This window comes from Diabrotica virgifera, chromosome 1, assembly GCF_917563875.1.
Source record: "Diabrotica virgifera virgifera chromosome 1, PGI_DIABVI_V3a".
NCBI lineage: Eukaryota > Metazoa > Arthropoda > Insecta > Coleoptera > Chrysomelidae > Diabrotica > Diabrotica virgifera.
In genome coordinates this window covers 290,401,005-290,422,184 of record NC_065443.1, presented here as the reverse complement: position 1 = coordinate 290,422,184, position 21,180 = coordinate 290,401,005, and the positions used below count along the sequence as shown (strand labels likewise).

Below are 21,180 nucleotides of genomic sequence, written 5' to 3'. Positions count from 1 at the left end.
GTGTGATCTGGGGGCCGCCCTACCGGGAGGTTTGGGGAATGCACCTCCAGTGCAACGGGGGTCTGGAAAAATGTTTGATATTAAACCCCTTGAAAGCGCATTTTCCCTCCTGTGTGAATACCACACTCTCTTCTTTCTTTTTTTCAGTATGTCCTACAATAACTATAAAATTAGCAGCGCTAATGATTACATCTTCACCTGTATCTGACATTGCGGACGGATTATCAACGAATGCGTTCGTTCGCTACAATGTAAATGGTCTTACTTTGTACCGAACGAATAACCAAGCGAACACCTACGAATTCGTTCCTTTGTACGTGTTTGCTTTGATATAAATACACCTTAAGCTGCCTTAAGCTACTGCAGTGTGAGCCAAACACACTCTGTGAAGCTGGTCAGTGTACTGGTAGGACTGATCCTAATGTGCTCATTCAATCTTATCTATACCTTTCTCTTCAATATGTGGTTCCTTTCACGTACCAAGATGTGGTCTACCAAAGTAGCTGGAACCTGGGGCACCTAATCCGGTTGAATTTTTATTTCGCCAAAATAACTAATTTCCTCAGTCACAATTTATATGTTTACGAAAGGTCTCGGGGCCCCCTCTTCCAATGGACTTTTAGGTTTTATACGCCGAAATAACTAATTTCCCAAGTATACAATAATTTATGTTGAGGTCTCGGGGACCCCGGCTTAGCTCAGGCCTCAAGGGCCCTGTTCTATATATTACAATTGCATTTTAGTCGAAAAGACTAATTTCCCCAATGAAAAATTAAAACTATATTGCGGTCTTTTTAAAATATTTAGCTGGGATCGGCTTTTAAAATGCATATTTTTATTTTCTTCGTTAAAATCTATGCACGGCCAACTAAACGGGGGCCCTCTTCGTCGGAGGCCCCGGGGCATTGCCCCGGTTGCCCCAATGGTAGTTACGGCCCTGCTCCTTTATCGACAAAAATTAAAAAAACACGGATCTTCCCAAATTCATTTAAAAAATGAATGGCAACTCTCAGATATTGGCAATATTGATGTTCGCCAATTATTAGATTCTGAGTATAGGAAATCAATATAAAATAGACTTTAACGACCAAGTGAAAAAAAATCATTACATTTTATCCCGTCTTATCGATTGTGTAAAATTTTGTAATTAATCATAATTAAGAGTTGGCGCAATGATACGAAATAACCGTCAAATTGAGACGAATCTATTCATGTAAGTTATATTGAATTTGAGTGACATTATATATTCCGTAAGATGTGTGTGGTGTCCTTTAGACAAAAAAGGGCGAGGCCCCAAAATTTTTTTGCCTGTGCCGCAATTGCCCGCGGCTTTTATGCACCGTTTCTATAATTACATTCCTTAATTGAACACCCATTTTAAATTACCACGAGCCGCCACTTTTTGGGAAGTCCTCGAAAAAACTAACATCAGTCTGAACCTCATTAAAGTTGTAAAAAATCTATACCACCACAATATAGCAAAAGTTAAGCTAGGCAAGGGAATCTCGTCAGGATTTGAAGTGAGTAAGGGTCTAAAACAGGGCTGCTGTCTATCGCCGACGCTATTTAAAATATATTTGGAGCAAGTTTTGAAATCCTGGATAAGGAAATGTAAAAATATGGGTATACCGCTAAATGATAACATGCTATACGCTCTATGTTTTGCGAATGATCAGATTCTATTGGCCCAGGATTATCACCATATTGAATATATGACCCACCAAATGATAGAAGAGTACCGGAACTGGGATTTAGAAGTGAATACCAAAAAAACGGAATACAGAATAACGCAAAAGACGGAAACATATTATGAAACTAGTAAAAGTGGGAAATTTAGCAATAGAAACCTATAAATTTACATTATATTGACTGTTTCCCACCTTTAGACGTATCAGAGGAGTATGTCAACTAAAACTGTCACAGTGGTAGTTGCCCAACTCGTCCGATACGTCTAAAGGTGAGAAACTAGGGAAACAATCAATATAATGTAAAGTTATAGGTTTTCATCGCTAAATTTCCCACCTCTACTAGTTTCATCTCTTCTTATCTCATAACATAATATGTCTTCCATCCTTTGCGTTATTTTACCGGTGATTAGCGCGCTCATCACTATATAGGGTGAGGCAGATAACTGGCCCATTAGAAATATCTCGAGAACTAAAGGCAACAGAATCGTGAAAATTGGAATGAAGGGGTTTTGAAGGATGATCTACTAAATGAAAACATTTTCATCTCTTTGCAACTTCCGGTTATACCGGAAGTTGCTTATAACATCGTTTTTTTAAATGGGACACCCTGTATATTTTTACATTTTTCGATTCTCCTCAATATCTTCTTTCTTAAAATATGAGATTTTGTAATATTATACAGGGTATTTTAAAAGATATTTACGTTTTTTTATTAATTTCGTAGCAACATTCACACCCTGTAGAATTGTAATAGTTTGACATTAAAAACTCTGCTTACGTTCAAGTGATTTTTAATATAGTCTACTATTGTTAAGAATCATTAGTATAGCTAATTTTGAAATTTTAGTATACAGGGTTGGTTGAAACACGGAATGAATATTTTCTGAGTTTTCTTAAATGGAACACCCTGTATTTTAGTATTGTAATGAAATGCTATTTCATGGTACTTCTTTATTTTATAAGTATTCCCTATACCTAATTGCTTTAATTTGTAAGTTATTGGTAATTCAAGCTAAACATTAATTGCAACAAAAAATACGTAAAATTTTATTAGGTTGGCCGTGAAAAAATTCAATCACAAATAATTTTTTAGAAATAAATACATATTAATCCAGACTGATCCTTAAAATTACCAATAAGGTTTAGCTATCAAAATACCTACGTAGTTAAGATTGTTGGTGCGATTAACAATTAAGCACAAATTAAAGCAGTTAGGTATAGGGAATGCTTAAGAAATAAAAAAGTACCATAAAATATCATTTCATTACAATACTAAAATAGAGGGTGTTCCATTTAAGAAAACTCAGAAAATACTCATTCCGAGTTTCGACTAACCCTGTATACTAAAATTAAAAAATTAGCTATACTAATGATTCTTAACAATAGTAGACTATATTAAAAATCATTTGAAGTAAGTAGAGTTTTAGATGTCTAACTACTACAATTCTACAGGGTGTGAATGTTGCTACGAAATTAATAAAGAAACGTAAATATCTTTTAAAATACCCTGTATAATATTACAAAATCTCATATTTTAAGAAAGAAGACATCGAAGAGAATCCAAAAATGTAAAAATATACAGGGTGTCCCATTTAAAAAAACGAAGTTATAAGCAACTTCCGGTATAACCGGAAGTTGCAATGAGATGAAAATATTTTCATTTAATAGATCATCCTTCAAAACCCCTTCATTCCAATTTTCATGATTCTGTTGCCTTTAGTTCTCGAGATATTTCTAATAGGCCCTTTATTTGCCTCACCCTGTATATGTGCGTCGGAGGTATACAGCAGGATCTAGGGTTGGAAAAAGAAATAACTATTAATCACTGTCAGGAATATAAATACTTGGAGCTTAAAATTACACAAGATGGAACATTGGACAAGAATATCCAAGAAAAGTGCACACAAGGAAGGAAAGCAGCCGCATTATTGAACCCCTATGGGACCAAAGTATTTCCAAAGAAAATAAAAATAACATCAATAACAGCATTGTAAAGAGCATTATAACATATAGCAGCAAGCTTGTCCACTTACAGAAAAATCCGAAAATATGCTGAGAACAACTGAAATGGACTTCTGGAGAAGAGCCGTTGGTATATCTATGAAATTGCGAAAAACTCAAATCAGAAACTAACTGACTGATAAACACCTTCTCACACTGCTGAAAGTTGATTCGTCATAGCTGGAACCTTCTTTCGAAAATATTACGGAAAATTAAAAACAATTCATATGTCTTACATACCTATCATGGCAGTGCCTTCGAATAAAAGTTACATGCATTATTATATAAGGTGAAAAGTAATTTGTAACATTTGTGTGTGTAGCGACACGCTTCATTTATTATTTTTTTAATTGCTAATTTTAAATATTAACTTTTCTCAAAACGAAAGAATACGTCTCATGTTAAATTCACATGTGTTTTTCGTTCCTAAAATACAAAACCAGATTGTATAAAGTTAATGGCTTTTTCAGGGAAACACAAATTGCCAGATTGGCCACGCTCTTTATGTCAACTTCTTAAAAACTACAGAAAGGTTCTCAGCTTTTAAAACGCCAGATTTAGTAATTTATCGCCTTTTCTGGCCACATAGTAGAACCACATACATGATGACATAATAGCGTTGTGGTCTCGGTCAGTATCGACACAGCTTGCACGCAGCGCAGTCACACCCTCGCTAAAATAACAAAGGGACCGTTCAAGCATTACGTAACGTAGGTTGGTGGGGAGGGGGGGGGGTTAAAAATTCCTTAAAAAATCCCAAACCCTTACGACATATAAACGAAGGACGCTTGTTTACCCAAAATAAATAAATATATTACTGTTCGTTGTTTTACACTTACTTTAATTTCATAATTGTTTCCGCAAACCACCAACGGAACATGTGTAAAGCACTAAAAGCACAGCATTGCATACAAGTGTGTAATGCTGTAACGTTTTTATATTATGAATTTTTAATAAATGAAAAATTCTCTACCCAGGGTATGCAAATTTTGAGCAGTCATATCTTAACCAATTTTTATCTTCCAAAAAAGCAAAAATCTGAAATATTCAGAAAATCAAAACCTATATTTTTTAAAAAATCCACAAGGAAAGAAAAGTTTTTCTTGTAGTTGGCTGTATACCATCAATCACAAAAATTGGAATAAATCCTTTGTAAAAGGTATAAAATTTATTAAAATCCCTAAAGGGCTACATCAGAACAAAACGTTTTCGATTTTATTACAAAATCATCATCAGTGTAAGACCTAAAAGTAAGTATAACCTATTTTATTAATGTAAAATTGATATTTAAATTCTGACTAAGGTTTAAAACGAGTGGTTATACTCACAGTCTGGATGCTAGCTGAGCCACCAAAGAAATATAGGGGTAATAACCCTTCAAATATAAAATGTATGCTTTACAGATGCATATTTACTTAAAATGCCTTGTGATGGGCAAAAGGCAACAGGAATAATGCCCTAAGGTAAGGTATTTAAATTCCCAACATGTGGGATGCAAAAAAATTTGAGTTTACATTTCGATGACTTTATGGCAACTGAACGAAAGTTGAGTGATGTTTCTGAAAGGTGTCAAAGATCAAACCGAACAAAGTGACATAATGGTTACCATGTATTACCTCAGCCAACTGATTGTGATATATTTTTTAAAAAAATTTTCCAACAGTAATAACTAACATCAACAAAGATGTGGCTATAATAAAGTTTACCCCAATTTTGTAGGTTGTATTAAATGAGTTTTATAATGTGGATGGAGCAGTAGCCAGATTGTATGCAACCAACTATACATAATAATAATGAAAATAAATAAATTAGCTGGAAATGGATCCATTTATGTATAGGAACATCTGGGACCCAGTAATTAAGTGGGAAAATCTTTTGCTAAAAAATTTTTTAAAACTGGATCTATACGAAGACTTGGAAATAATTAAAGAAAAGCAAAGAAGCCCTAATTGTGTCAACCGCCATGTGTCCTTTAATCGTGACTTCAATCCCTTACATCGTCAACTTTTTTCTTAACTTAAATCTCTGAACTTCTTTGCTGTTTATAAATCCTTTTTTCATTTATATTAATTTTCCTCCATATCTACTTGTCTCACATTGACATTTAAAACATTAACTCATTACCCCTTATTTTCTACTAGTCTTCCAAATTAATCTACTTCAACTTTATTTCTCACAGTTTTGTTAAATCTGCAAGTCACAACTTTGACACTATTTGATTTCTTCCTCCCCATTCTCACAACATATCATCATTCGTTTCAAGTTTTCGCCCTAGGTCCAACTTAACTTCGAAACAAAAAAATTCGTTCATATCATAATACTTCCACTCTTTTACCCTTAGAGTTTAAAGTATGATCTCTGGGTCTCCCAGCCTTTCTCATCACACCTCATTACAGTAAATAATTTTGATATCTAACCATATATTTTTCATTAGTTATTAACTGATATTTACCAACAATGCCAGCTGTATTCCAAAACACCCTCATACATCCATCCAATTTTAAACCTTTTCAATTTAACTCAGTAACTTGTTAAAAAAATATACCCTAATTCTTGAAACTTTTTTAGTCCTAGATGTTTATGTTACATAAAAGGACCTACCATTTCTACCCAAGTTACGAGTTCAATTGATACCTTGTTTTCACTTCAATTTAATACACACACCTATCTTTAGCCAACCAACCTACATATCTTTATATCATATCAGCCTCCTCTTGTAAATTATACTACTTATCATAATTTCAACACTACTGTGATATCAGACCTCCACACACAATAGACTACCCAATTTACTCTTACAATTAGTACATTTAAACCATTTTTCATTCATAGTATACTCAACTTTCATCAACACATTTGGACTCGATTCCATTTTAAATTCGAACCACAATCATCAACCTTTACACATAAATAAAACATTTTAGCAAAAGATTTTCCCACTTAATTACTGGGTCCCAGATGTTCCTATACATAAATGGATCCATTTCCAGCTAATTTATTTATTTTCATTATTATTATGTATAGTTGGTTGCATACAATCTGGCTACTGCTCCATCCACATTATAAAACTCATTTAATACAACCTACAAAATTGGGGTAAACTTTATTATAGCCACATCTTTGTTGATGTTAGTTATTACTGTTGGAAAAATTTTTTAAAAAATATATCACAATCAGTTGGCTGAGGTAATACATGGTAACCATTATGTCACTTTGTTCGGTTTGATCTTTGACACCTTTCAGAAACATCACTCAACTTTCGTTCAGTTGCCATAAAGTCATCGAAATGTAAACTCAAATTTTTTTGCATCCCACATGTTGGGAATTTAAATACCTTACCTTAGGGCATTATTCCTGTTGCCTTTTGCCCATCACAAGGCATTTTAAGTAAATATGCATCTGTAAAGCATACATTTTATATTTGAAGGGTTATTACCCCTATATTTCTTTGGTGGCTCAGCTAGCATCCAGACTGTGAGTATAACCACTCGTTTTAAACCTTAGTCAGAATTTAAATATCAATTTTACATTAATAAAATAGGTTATACTTACTTTTAGGTCTTACACTGATGATGATTTTGTAATAAAATCGAAAACGTTTTGTTCTGATGTAGCCCTTTAGGGATTTTAATAAATTTTATACCTTTTACAAAGGATTTATTCCAATTTCTATATTTTTTACTCTTTAAGATTTTTGGTACCACTAATAATTTTTAAGTTATTTTGAAAAAAAAAACATTTTTTTTTAAATTTCAAAAAATTAGTTTTACCTTAAATCCCAATATTTCGAAATATAAGCACTGTGAACCGGTGAAACTTACAGATCATATAAATAATATACTTATAAGTTTTTTCAATATTTTCATAAATTTTCAAGATTTTGTACCAAAAAAAGGAATGAACATTATTTTAAGCTTTACTTGCTTAATTTTGATACTTAAAACTTGTTTAAAAATAAACAAAAATATAACTTTTTTAACACTTTAAAAAAGTTGTGATGATTTTTCACCGAAAAGTGCTTCATTTTTTGATAATTTACGTTGAAATATTTGATTTGGAATTTGTCGAATAAGAATCTACTTTTCATTAGCTCCAGTTCTGCTTATACTGGGTCTACATACACACACCCAAACTTATATGGAATCACCATGTATTTCAAAGTAATATTTATTTCTTTTGAAAAAACTTGTGATTGTTGCGAAGATTAAATGTTTTTATTGAAAATAAACAAATATATAAGACAATCGGATAGTACAGTCTGGTACGGTATAGATTATTTGCTTGAGTTGCAAGTTGAACGAAAATAAATAAACTAACTTTTGCGTCCAAAAACGAAAATATGCCTCATGTGGGGTTATAGAACTTACAACGAGGAAAGATTATTGGTCTTGTGGAGAAAGTAATGTTCTCAGATGAACATAGCTGTAGAGCTAGGCGTAATACAGGGCGTTCTGTCCAAAACATATGCTAGGTAACAGGAACTAGAAAAGCTCAAAAATAAAGGAAGGGAAAGTAGCCAAAGGCTCTCCACGATCGTTTAATTGTCCAATCAGCTGGAAGACACCCAACCATTTCTCACCTGCAGCTCCAAAGGCAGCTTTTGGAAGCTACAGGGGTAACTGTTTCAGTTGAAACGATAAGAAGAAGAGTTCGTACCAAGAAGTATACAGCAGGAGACAGTTATGGGTTCCCGAGTTATCCAGGCAGCACAAGATTGATCGCCTAAATTGGTGTCTTCATCACCAAAACTGGAACATTGGGAATTGACAAAATGTGCTATTTTCAAAAACAGTCAGGATTTAATGTAATCAGATGGAAAATCAGATGACCCATGAAATCCTGTACTTAGAGGTCGAGGAAGACAAGCAAGAACAAAAACTGTCAGATCTGTTCACAAATATACAAGGGGCAGTGTAATGTTCTGGAGAGGAATTGTGATCCGTAAAAGAACTCCTTTCATTTTCATCCAATCAATTTTAACTGGTCACAGGTATGTTGATAACCTGTATTCAGGTTCTGGAGAGGTGAAACAGGAGAAAATTTAATTTTATTGCATGATGATGGACCTCTACATACCAGTAGAGTGACTACAGACATCATTGAAGCAGGAGGTATCCCTTGTTTGGAGTGGCCTGTTTGCTCACCCGAGCTTAATCCTATAGAGTGTTTGTGGGATATGCTTAAAAGAAACATTAGAGCTCGCCGGGATAATCCACAAAACACCGCACGGTTAGTACAAGCTGCTTTTAAAGGATGGAGCAACCTACCACAACAAAATGTTGATAATTTGATTAGGAGCGTGCTCACGCAAACTGAAGCTTGCATAAGGACTAGAGGTGGTAGCAATGACTACCACAAAATAAAAAAAATAAATGAAAACAAGTTAAACATTATTTTTTTACATTGAAATTTTGTATGCTATTGACTTTAAAACAACTACTTTCAATTTGATTGTTAAATAATTTATTGTTTTATTTAATTGTTATGTATTTGTTATTAAATTGCTTTAAAATAAATATTGTTTGACTTCGTGTCTTCGTTTTTTTAAATTCGCACGGAATAGTAAAAAATATCAGATGATTCCATATAAGTTTGGGTGTGTGTACATCATACATACACCATTTCTTTAAATTTTGTATACGCTATATTTTTTATAAGAATATTTTTTCGATAAATAGTCCAGGAACCGAAGCATTTCACCTCGCAATTTTTACAGAATGGATCGATTTGCTTGAAAATTTGAAAATAAGTAGTGGATAGTTCAAGGATCAAAATCTATATGATGCCGAAAGGCGCTTTTACCATGGGGGAGGTTGCCACCCCATCTTAGGGGTGGAAATTTTTTATTATATTTTGACTGCAAAAGTTGATAAAAATATTCATTCTAAGCAAAAAATGTTCTATACATTTTTTTGATAAAATTAATACTTTTCGATTTATTCGCTATCGAAAGTGTTAGTTTTATACAGAAAAAATCAATGTTTTTTGATATATACTCATTTACCATTCACTCAATTTTTGCCGTAGAAAAAATTTTTTCAAACCAAGTTCTTGGTAATTAAATAACCTACAATTTCATATAAAAACATTTTTTCGTATATCTGATGCTAATCTTCCTACCTATTCTGAGGAAAATGGCATTTTTGCCAAACTACAAAAAGTCGTTATTCGCTTTTAACTCCAGTTTTTTTTAAAACTAATCATTCTAAGCCAGTCAAACTTCTAGAATATATTAATAATACATAAATAAAGAAGAATGAATAAGGCCAATGACTAAAAGCAAAGCTAACTTACATTATTATGCTTCCAATTGGATTTCTTTTTTTTTCTCAAAAAAATATATTGATTTTTTAACCGTAACCTTTTTAATTTTTATCTTAGAAAGTTTGCTAAAAAATATTTTTGTACGTTTTTACAAGATGTATAAGACTATTAATATTAAATTCTTTTAAAATCCTCAGTCGCAAAAAGTGGTAACTTTGAAAGGGTTGGTAAAGGTGATTTTTGCATGTTATTACAAGATTTAATTGTCAATAGCTCACTCAATTTTTACCGTAAAAAAAATTTTTGCAAACCAAGTTCTTGGGAATTAATTAAGCTACAATTTCATATTTAAATATTTTTTCGTATCTATGATGATAATCTTTCTATTCTGAAGAAAAGAAAATTTTTTACCACACTTCAAAAATTCGATATTTGCTTTTAACTCCATTTTTTCAAAAACTAATCATTCTAAACCAGTTAAACTTCTAAAACCTATTAATAATACATAAGTAAAGAAGACGAAATAAGGTCAATGACTAATTTTATTCAGGGTGGTGATTAGGGGTTTGCTTTCAATCACTTTTTCGCTGAAAAATATAGGGTCTGACATTCTTTTCATTATAAGCCACTTAATTTTTAAGCTAAAGACTTTGTTTGATTTCTGGAGATAGATATTTTTAAATACTTCAAATTAGTTTAAACAAGTTATCCTCGAAAAATGCATAGTTTTCCCGTCTTTTGACTTTAAAACTACAATATTTAGCATTTGACGAAGAAGAGCTAACATATAATAAAGTATAGCTCGATTACTATTGGTCTTAAAGAAAGTTTAAAAAAACGGTTTTGTTTATTTTTTTAAAAGGTACATTTTTGTTAAGTAAAGTTGTTTTGATAAAACGAAAACTTTTTGAGTTATTTGCAGAAAACTGATTAAAAACATTAATTTTTTTAATATAAAAGTAGCACTTTCGATAGCGAATAAATCGAAAACTATTAATTTTATCAAAAAAATGTATAGAACATTTTTTGCTTAGAATGAATGTTTTTACCAACTTTTGCGGTCAAAATATAATAAAAAATTTTCACCCCCGACATAGGGTGGCAACCACCCTCATGGTAAAAGCGCCTTTCGGCATCATATAGATTTTGATCCTTGGACTATCCACTACTTACTCTCAAATTTTCAAGCAAATCGATCCATTCTGTAAAAATTGCGAGGTTTTGTCCTATTTTAAGCTTCATTACTTGGACTAAAAATACTTAATTTTGGAGTTATTTGCGAAAAACCGTCTAAAAAGGTGTTTTTTTGTTGAAAAATGAACATATTCACTCGCAAATAACACAAAACGTATTGATTTAGTGAAAAAACTTGATATGGTGTATTCCACGAATATACGACTGTTTTGGATTATCGCGACAACGAATATCGTCGGCTTACTGCCAAAACCCACTAACTCCATTTTTAAAATTTTGAGAGATCTACTTTTTAAACTTTAATTTGAAATTGAAGATCGACTGAATTTAAAAAAATTATTTAAGAACTGAAAAATATGACAAAAATATTTTTCAGTTCTTAAATAATTTTTTTAAATTCAGTCGATCTTCAATTTCAAATTAAAGTTTAAAAAGTAGATCTCTCAAAATTTTAAAAATGGAGTTAGTGGGTTTTGGCAGTAAGCCGACGATATTTTAATGTGCAACGTAAGAAGTACGAAAGTATTTTGCTTTAATAATTACTCCAAAAACAACAATATAATTTGCAATTTACTTTCGTTCTTCATATTTTGCACAGTAAAATATTCGTTGTGGCGATAATCCAAGAGGGTACCATCCCCAGGGCAAAATCACATATCGACACAATATCCCTTTTTTCGTTGGCATATTAGCTATGGAATATTAATCAGAAGTTGTCGCGAAATGTAAAAAAAAAAAGAAAAATGATCTTTTTTACATTGTCGTAATTTATTTTTGGAGTAACTACTTCCCAAAACAACATAAATATCTGTAAATTTGTTTTTTAAGTAAATGGTCGATATAAAGGGGCCTACTTCTTATGGCCGCCTGGGGCCCCATGATGCCTCAAACCGTCACTGTTTCCAACTTAATGCGCTAGAAAGAAATCGAAAAACTGTGAAGCACTGAAAGAAGCCTCTGACAAAAAGTATATATAATAAAAATGTCACTTACCCAGAGTTCCTCTAATTGATGATTAATGCGTATGAAATAAGTGAAGTCTGCCGTAGTGTTATTCACTTCCATGACCTTACTGCATTTGACTTTATTACAGATGAATTTAAGAAAAAGCATTTTTAAAGACTTAAACCTTTTTTCTTTAGAAGCCATTAATCCCAGACGATCGACACAAACTGCTAATTTCTTCAGCTGAAATTACAGGATTAATATTGATAAATTCTAAACTTATACAAATTTCTGTTTATTAACCCTTAACGACGTTCTACACCTTCGTTGCGGGGTATTATATGCCTCTCAGAGGAAAGGGAGGGAAACTTATATGCAAGCAAAAGTTGGTAACAATGCAATTATAGCAGAATACTCAAATCATATGTTTCAGTATTGAATGCTTTATAAAAATAAATTATAATAAATTACGGAAAATACGGAATAAATTACGGAATTAATTATAATATATAAATTAAAAATAAATGGTACGGTAAACAATCCTCATTTTTTAATATGTTATTCCTTAAAAAAACGTTTAATTTAAGCACAAATAATTAAAAATCGTAAATTTGGGTCAAAAGTTATTAACTTTTTAAGAATTCCCTTAAGAGCCCATGTTAAAACTTAACTTTGACCCTTAATAGTCATTAAACGGCACGGTAAAACAATTTTTAAAAAATCAAGTTTTCTGAAGTAAACTATAACATACTAAAATTTCATGCAAACCCTTAATTGTTTGCCGAAGGTGTAGAACGTCCGTCGTTAAGCTCCTAGCGTTACATATACAGAGAGGTCCTGAATCTATATAAATAAAAATGAATGTTTGTTGTATGTTCCTTATAGACTCGCAAACTATGGATTTGATCGTATAATGACCTTAATCGAAGTTGTTGTACATGAACCCGGGATGGTTTCTGAGTTGGTACGACCAATCTAAGTAAAAAGGGGGCTTGCCATCCATAATTATTTTTTATTTTTTTTGGACAAACTGTTCTTTGTTAATTTTATATGATGTAGAATCAAAAGATACATACAATCCTAAATTTTCACTTTTCTATCACCAACCGTTATTTTTTAATAGCCATCTAAATATTACCTCTTCCATCTATATAAATAAAAATGAATGTTTGTATGTATGTATGTATGTATGTATGTTCCTTATAGACTCGCAAAATATGCATTTGATCGTATGATGACCTTAATCGAAGTTGTTGTACATGAACCCGGGATGGTTTCTGAGTTGGTACGACTAATCTAAGTAAAAAGGGGGCTTGCCCCCACCATAATTATTTTTTATTTTTTTGGACTAACTGTTCTTTGTTAATTTTATATGATGTAGAATCAAAAGATACATACAATCCTAAATTTTCACTTTTCTATCACCAACCGTTATTTTTTAATAGCCATCTAAATATTACCTCTTCTATATAAATAAAAATGAATGTCTGTATGTATGTATGTATGTTCCTTATAGACTCGCAAGCTATGCATTTGATCGTATGATGATCTTAATTAAAGTCATGAACCTAGATGCCAACTCCGCGAGTATCGAGAATCGGCGAAATTAATGAATTCAATGGAGGGTATGATAAAATGTAAAATTTGTGAGAAGTGAAAGACTGTTATGGCTGGTATATATCTAGAGACAAGAAGATACAAAAACAATAACGAAAATATTACAATACAGTGGAACCTCGATTATCCGTCTGTCCATTAACTGTCACCTCTGTTAACCGTCAGGGTACATAGAGACGTTGTATTGACTACATAAGCAAAAATTTTAATGTAAAAAAATAAAAAAAAACTTTAATTTGATTTGTGATGAGAACACAAACGGCTATCCATTGCTGACAGATAAAGAAATCGTTGAAATGGCAACAATAAGGCGGACCAAACAGATTCAGAAGCTGACACAGACTTGGAATTTGACTGTAGATAATATTATGTTCATGAACATATATTGTAACTGACAAAGATTTGCGTAAATAATCTAGAGAAGCTGCATCGCACATGCAATAATTCATCGAGTGGTATTCTCAACAAGAAGAATCCAATAAAGTAGATTGCATGATCTTATCCCGATTAAGAAATTTAGCCGTCGCAAAATGTGAAGCAACAGTAAAACAAAGATTTCAGAATATTTTAAATTTATTCGATTGTCTGAACACAAATCCCTCTTATATTGTCAAACAAAACATACAAATGAAATTTGAGAGTTGTACTATAAATTTTTATTTTTTTTTAATGTTCTGTTAACCGTCTTTTCGATTATCCGTCATACCCTTGGTCCGGTGCCCTGACAGATAATCGAGGTTCTACTGTAGATGTCGACATGAAAACGAAATAAATGAAGGCCTAGAACCATATGGTTGTTTGAAGTTGAAGACGACCTGAAAACTATGAATGTACGACAATCGACAAGGACATAACTATACAGGCAAAGACCAATAAAGTTTATGGTGTCAAAGGAACAAGGATAATTAAAAAATACATACACCACTGAATGTTTGCCCTTTTATGACGTACTCTTATTTGTTAATAGCCAGATTAGCAACTCAATAATTTCTAACCGAGTTCGATAACTGACCAGTAATAATTATCAGTTGAAAGACCAGTCATCCCACCAGGCGTCTAACGGTGTCACTTCTTACTCAGTAAACAGCAATATAGTTGTTTATGTATCGAAAGTAGTAGTGGCGATTAATTGGTAGTTTACTTTCTCAATGTAACTCTCAAGTATATTTATTATTAATTTGCTGGGCCACAATCACCAAGGAGAAATACAAAGGAGAGGATGTCTTTGTCCCGCGTATTCCGATGATTCCAACAGATTTGCCATTTGATTTCAGATATATACAATGTGCCGTGCCCTTAGCTTTTACCATGACGATAAACAAAGCGCAATTTTTGGAACTAAAAAACATGTGAATTTAGTAAATTTTATATATTTCTAAGGTGGTACGAAGTTCGCCGGGTCAGCTTGTTATGGAATAAATTCATTTGCTCTAAAATGGACGACTATAGAGAAAAATCCCGAAACAGGTCGATTTTTGTTTTTAAATTACAACTTTTTGGCATATATTTCATACTAGTGACGACATCCATCTGAGCGTGATGACGTAATCGATGATTTTTTTAAATGGGGATAGGGGTCGTGTGGCACCTCATTTGAAAGGGCGTTCAATTATCTATTCAGTAATACAAACATTAACACCATTATTTATACAGGGTGACCAAAAAAATAATTTTTGAATTAAATTAATTGACGAAAAAAGAAGAATGTATGCAATTTATTTAACTCAAAATACATTTAGTCTAAGAGCTAGTGAACCCTCCGACTAACGGTCGTCCTGTAAGGCTAGAAATTTTTCTAGTGATAATTCATAGCACACCAAGGCTAAAAACCATGACCTCTCAGGCCTCAGTGGTGCACGTGTATCTACCAGGTGAATCGAAAAGTGCAAATTTAGTGGGTAAAATAAACTTTCTCCTATAAAGTTTAAATTTAAGTATGTGTTTGAGTAAGTCATTTAGAAGAAATGTGTAAAATGACAGGCGATTCTGAAGAGCATAAGACCTTGCCAGGCGAGGGGAAAGATTAGGGGTTTTTCCTAAAATTATTCTTTTTGCATCGAACAAATTTTTTTTAGGTTTTTTGAATCATTCCAAACAGAAAACGGCTTTAATGATTTTTCTCTTAAGTTAATAGTTTTTGTTATATAAGCGATTGAAAATTTTGAAAATTGCGAAATCGGATATTTTTAACCCTAAATCGGACATTTATCTAAAAATTTCAATGTCGCCAAGATACGTAGATATTCTTTAAACATTGATTGATGAAATCCCGAAGAGTTTTTTGCAATAAAATATCGAAAACCCCTTTGTTTTTTTAATTGCTAATCAAGCGGGTGCGACACTGTAGTATAAGTGAGAACGTTTGAGTTTGCATAAATTCATTATCTCGAGAATGGACAAATTTCAAGAGAAATCCTCAGACAGTTCGATTTTTATTTTTAAATTAGGACTTTTTGGCATATATATAATACTAGTGACGTCATCCATCTGAGCGTGATGACCTAATCGATGATTTTTTTAAATGAGAGTAGTGGTTGTGTGATAGCTCATTTGAAAGGTTATTGAATTTTCTCTGCACTAATATACACATTAACATAATTATTTATACAGGGTGTACAAAACATTTTTTTTATTAAATTAACTTTGATTAAATTTGACAAATAGAAGAAAAAATTTTTTTGTACACCCTGTATAAATAATTGTTAATGTTTATATTACTGAATAGAGAATTAAATAACCTTTCAAATGAGCGATCACACAACCCCTAATCTTATTTAAAAAAATCATCGATTACGTCATCACGCCCAGATGGATGACGTCACTAGTATTATATATATGCTAAAAAGTCCTAATTCAAAAATAAAAATCGACCTGTCTGAGGATTTCTCTTGAAATTTGCCCATTCTCGAGATAATGAATTCATGCAAACTCAAACGTCCTCACTTATACTACAGTGTCGCACCCGCTAGATTAACAATTAAAAAAACAAAGGGGTTTTCGATATTTTATTGCAAAAAACTCTTCGGCATTGCAAAAAACTATTAACTTAAGAGAAAAATCACTAGAGACGTTTTCTGTTTGGAATGATTGAAAAAACCTAAAAAAAAATTGTTCGATGCAAAAAGAATAATTTTAGGAAAAAACCCTAATCTTTCCCCTCGCCTGGCAAGGTCTTATGCTCTTCAGAATCGCCTGTCATTTTACACATTTCTTCTAAATGACTTACTCAAACACATATTTAAATTTAAACCTTACAGGAGAAAGTTTATTTTACCCCCTAAATTTGCACTTTTCGATTCACCTGGTAGATACACGTGCACCACTGAGGCCTGCCAGGTCATGGTTTTTAGCCTTGGTGTGCTATGAATTATCACTAGAAAAATTTCTAGCCTTACAGGACGACCGTTAGTCGGAGGGTTCACTAGCTCTTAGACTAATTCTATCGCTGTCACAAAATAAAAAAAAATGTTTATTTGGCAAATAAACCTTGCTTTTTAATCAGGTCAACTTAGACATCAAAATGCTTAGCAAATAACAAACATTGCCGGAGAGCCAAATTTTGGTGGAGAGCTAGGGTATACCATAACAAATAAAGTTTAAAAAGTCCCCATCGATCCCATGTGTGCGTCAAAAGTTATTCGGGGTCAAAGGTCAAAATTTGAGAATTTTTGGATTTTTTCGAAAACGGTAAGTTTTATCAAAAAAAAACCTTAAACCAAAGTTGTAGATCTTAAAATTCTCTACAAAAATAGTCCTTACTATTTTTTCCTAACGGTTGCCATTCCTGAGATATCGCGATTCAAAGAGTCACATTATACATGATATGCACACGTTTCCACACCACCTGTGAGGTAGTGTACTCGGCGCGTTTTTTTTACCGTGGTTTCCCCTGTAGGCCTACTCCACTGTTTTGACAATTTTAGGATAATTTAAGGAAACAATACCGGTCAAGTTCTAGATATCACCTTTTTATTGATATTGATTATTGATATTGCTATTGATTATTAGGTAACTATTGTTTTGATTTCTTTAGATATTTTAATCAGATTCATATTCTTGAAAGTCTACTTCAACAGTCAAATCTTCTTCGATTGCATCTTCTTCGATTGCATCTTCTTCCTCTTCCTCTTGCTGGATGTTCAAAAATTGTTCAAATGTGACTGAGTCATTGGTCTCTTCATTAAAATCACAGGAGTCTTCCTCTGTTGTACTAAACTGGACATTTGAGCAAGACTGACCTTGGCAGTTGGTACACACTAGAGAACACAGCAACCCGACTTTTTTACATCCACATTTGGCACTACAACCTTATTTGCAATTGCAAAAAATAGTGTTAAGGAGAGTTTCTGGAGCAGGTGGGAGTAAGGTTTTAATCGGTTCCAGAGTATTATCTATTAATTTCCAACCCCAGTCTTCTGGATTCAGTTCATTGCCTAGCCATGTGTGAACTTGATAATATACTCGATACAAATGTTGAAAAGCAGATGCTGATGTTGGAGGAAGACATGATAGTTGTACTTGTTTCTTGTTTCGCGTATTTTTTATAAAAGTTAAGTATCGGTATTTATCAAGACAAATAATTTTTTTGAAGCTCCATAAACCGCAAGAAGAAAGCGAATTCCTTCCGTAATTATTGTTTGCGGTGTAGAATCAAGTTCTGTAAAAACTTTATAGTAGTCAGTAAAATCTTTTTTTTTTTTTTCGAATAATTTAAGTACTGACGTTTTGCCCCTTCTGAACATTGCGGACGTAGTGTCGCAGCCGGTTATCGCATGTAAAAATAAAATGTACTTTTGGCATTTGGGATAAGCCGATAAACTATTCGAAGAATATATCTCTGTTAACTTAAATAACTTTATCTACTGGAGTCCTTGCAGTAATCAGTACCAACAAATCAACACCTTCACCAACTACAATTGTTGTGTTTGTTGCCTTAAATTTTTCAATTGCTGTCTCAATTATAAGGACATCTGCGTCATTTTTAGCTTGTTTCACTTCAATATTCGCAGCTATTAATTTGTCAGTTAACATTTCAGCTTTCTTTCAGCTTCTTGCGGTTTATGGAGCTCCAAAAAAAATTATTTGTCTTGATAAATACCGATACTTAACTTTTGTAAAAAATACGCGAAACAAGAAACAAGTACAACTATCATGTCTTCCTCCAACATCAGCATCTGCTTTTCAACATTTGTATCGAGTATATTATCAAGTTCAAACATGGCTAGGCAATGAACTGAATCCAGAAGACTGGGGTTGGAAATTAACCGATTAAAACCTTACTCCCACCTGCTCCAGAAAAACTCCTTAACACTATTTTTTGCAATTGCAAAAAAGGTTGTAGTGCCAAATGTGGATGTAAAAAAGTCGGGTTGCTGTGTTCTCTAGTGTGTACCAACTGCCAAGGTCAGTCTTGCTCAAATGTCCAGTTTAGTACAACAGAGGAAGACTCCTGTGATTTTAATGAAGAGACCAATGACTCAGTCACATTTGAACAATTTTTGAACATCCAGCAAGAGGAAGAGGAAGAAGATGAAATCGAAGAAGACTTGACTGTTGAAGTAGACTTTCAAGAATATGAATCTGATTAAAATATCTAAAGAAATCAAAACAATAGTTAACCTAATAATCAATAGCAATATCAATAATCAATATCAATAATAAGGTAATATCTAGAACTTGACCGGTATTGTTTCCTTAAATTATCCTAAAATTGTCAAAACAGTTAGTGGAGTAGACCTATAGGGGAAACCACGGTAAAAAAAACGCGCCGAGTACACTACCTCACAGGTGGTGTGGAAACGTGTGCATATCATGTATAATGTGACTCTTTGAATCGCGATATCTCAGGAATGGCAACTCTTAGGAAAAAATAGTAAGGACTATTTTTGTAGAGAATTTTAAGATCTACAACTTTGGTTTAAGGTTTTTTTTTTGATAAAACTTACCGTTTTCGAAAAAATCCAAAAATTCTCAAATTTTGACCTTTGACCCCGAATAACTTTTGACGCACACATGGGATCGATGGGGACTTTTTAAACTTTATTTGTTATGGTATACCCTAGCTCTCCACCAAAATTTGGCTCTCCGGCAATTTTTGTTATTTGAAATGTCTATATAGACCGGGTTATTTCGCTTAAATTAAATGTTCAAACTGCCAAGTGGTAGGTGAAAGGCTGTTTGTGATTTAATTTAAGCGAAAAGAAATGTTTATTTGTGAAATAAACATTTTTTTGTATTTGCTGACAGCACTATAATGTATTTTGAGTTAAATAAATTGCATACATTCTTCTTTTTGCGTCAATTAATTTAATTAAAAAAATATTTTTTGGTCACCCTGTATAAATAATAATATTATTGTTTATATTACTGAATAGAGAATTAAAAACCCTTTCAAATGAGGTGCCACACAACCCCAATTCCCATTTAAAAAAAATCATCGATTACGTCATCACGCTCACTGATGAATATGATGGATGACATCACTAGTATGAAATATATGTCAAAAAGTTGTAATTTAAAAACAAAAATCGACCGGTTTCCGGATTTTTCTCTATAGTCGTCCATTTTAGAGAAAATGAATTTATTCCATAATTTAGGACCTCTCTGTATGTAATGCAGAAACCGCTAAAATATTAAGCCTTAAAATCGGGAAGTGATTCTAATTTTAATTAGATGATGATTCAAGACTTTCAAGGGACACTTCTTTACTAGTTTTCAGCAGTTGGTTCGAGGAATTGATATAACCTGTTTATTTAGTTAAGTGTTTTATGTGACGGTGTTTATTATTTATGGTAAAAATGGATCAAGTCAAGTATATTTTTACTATTCTTTTGTTATAGGGCTTTTCATTCACAGTCATTTGTTTCGAGCTTCTGTCAAATGTCGTATAATCCGTGCATATTAATATTATACACAGACTATACAACATTATGACAGAAGCTCGAAACAAATGACAGTCGATGAAAAGCCCTATTATATTTTGTTTAAAGTGTTTTCAATTGAGAATAAATTAATGTCTTTTCTTATTTTTAGAAATTTTATCCTGGTTTTGTAAAAAATACCTTTAATTTTTGGTGTTGCATATATATAACGCTAGGAACATACTGGGAGCAAAAATCGGAACTTTTGGAATTGTAAAGTATTATTTGCTCCAGAAAAGGGTTTTCTCTTCAAGAAGCGTTTCTCTTTCGGAGATAATTGATGCCGTTGAAACTTTAGACGTTGATGCTATATATAGGTACTGAAACCCCAGAATCGAATGTGCTTACAGACGAGGAGTTTGGTGATGAGGAATATAATGATTTTAACAGGCTGTCGAGAATTCGAAGAGCACCCGTTGAACTTGTTTTACGAAATAGTGAAAGAGATTTCGAAATATATGATGATATTGACGAGGATCAGCCTTCCAGATCATCGGCAAAAGCTAAAAAACTAGTGAAAGGAAAGCTGAAGTTGATATTATGGACCAGAA

General features: G+C 32.6%; 1 protein-coding gene across 2 annotated transcripts in view; it reads right to left on the bottom strand.

Moving 5' to 3' along the window:
* The window catches only part of LOC114332210 (uncharacterized), a 77,278-nt gene that overhangs the window by 45,845 nt on the left and 10,253 nt on the right, over nt 1-21,180 (bottom strand). For both annotated transcript variants that reach the window (XM_050642123.1, XM_050642124.1), the window contains exon 3: nt 12,141-12,335. In XM_050642123.1, coding sequence (XP_050498080.1) covers nt 12,141-12,335 — 195 coding nt within the window. The remainder of the gene's footprint in view (nt 1-12,140; nt 12,336-21,180) is intronic.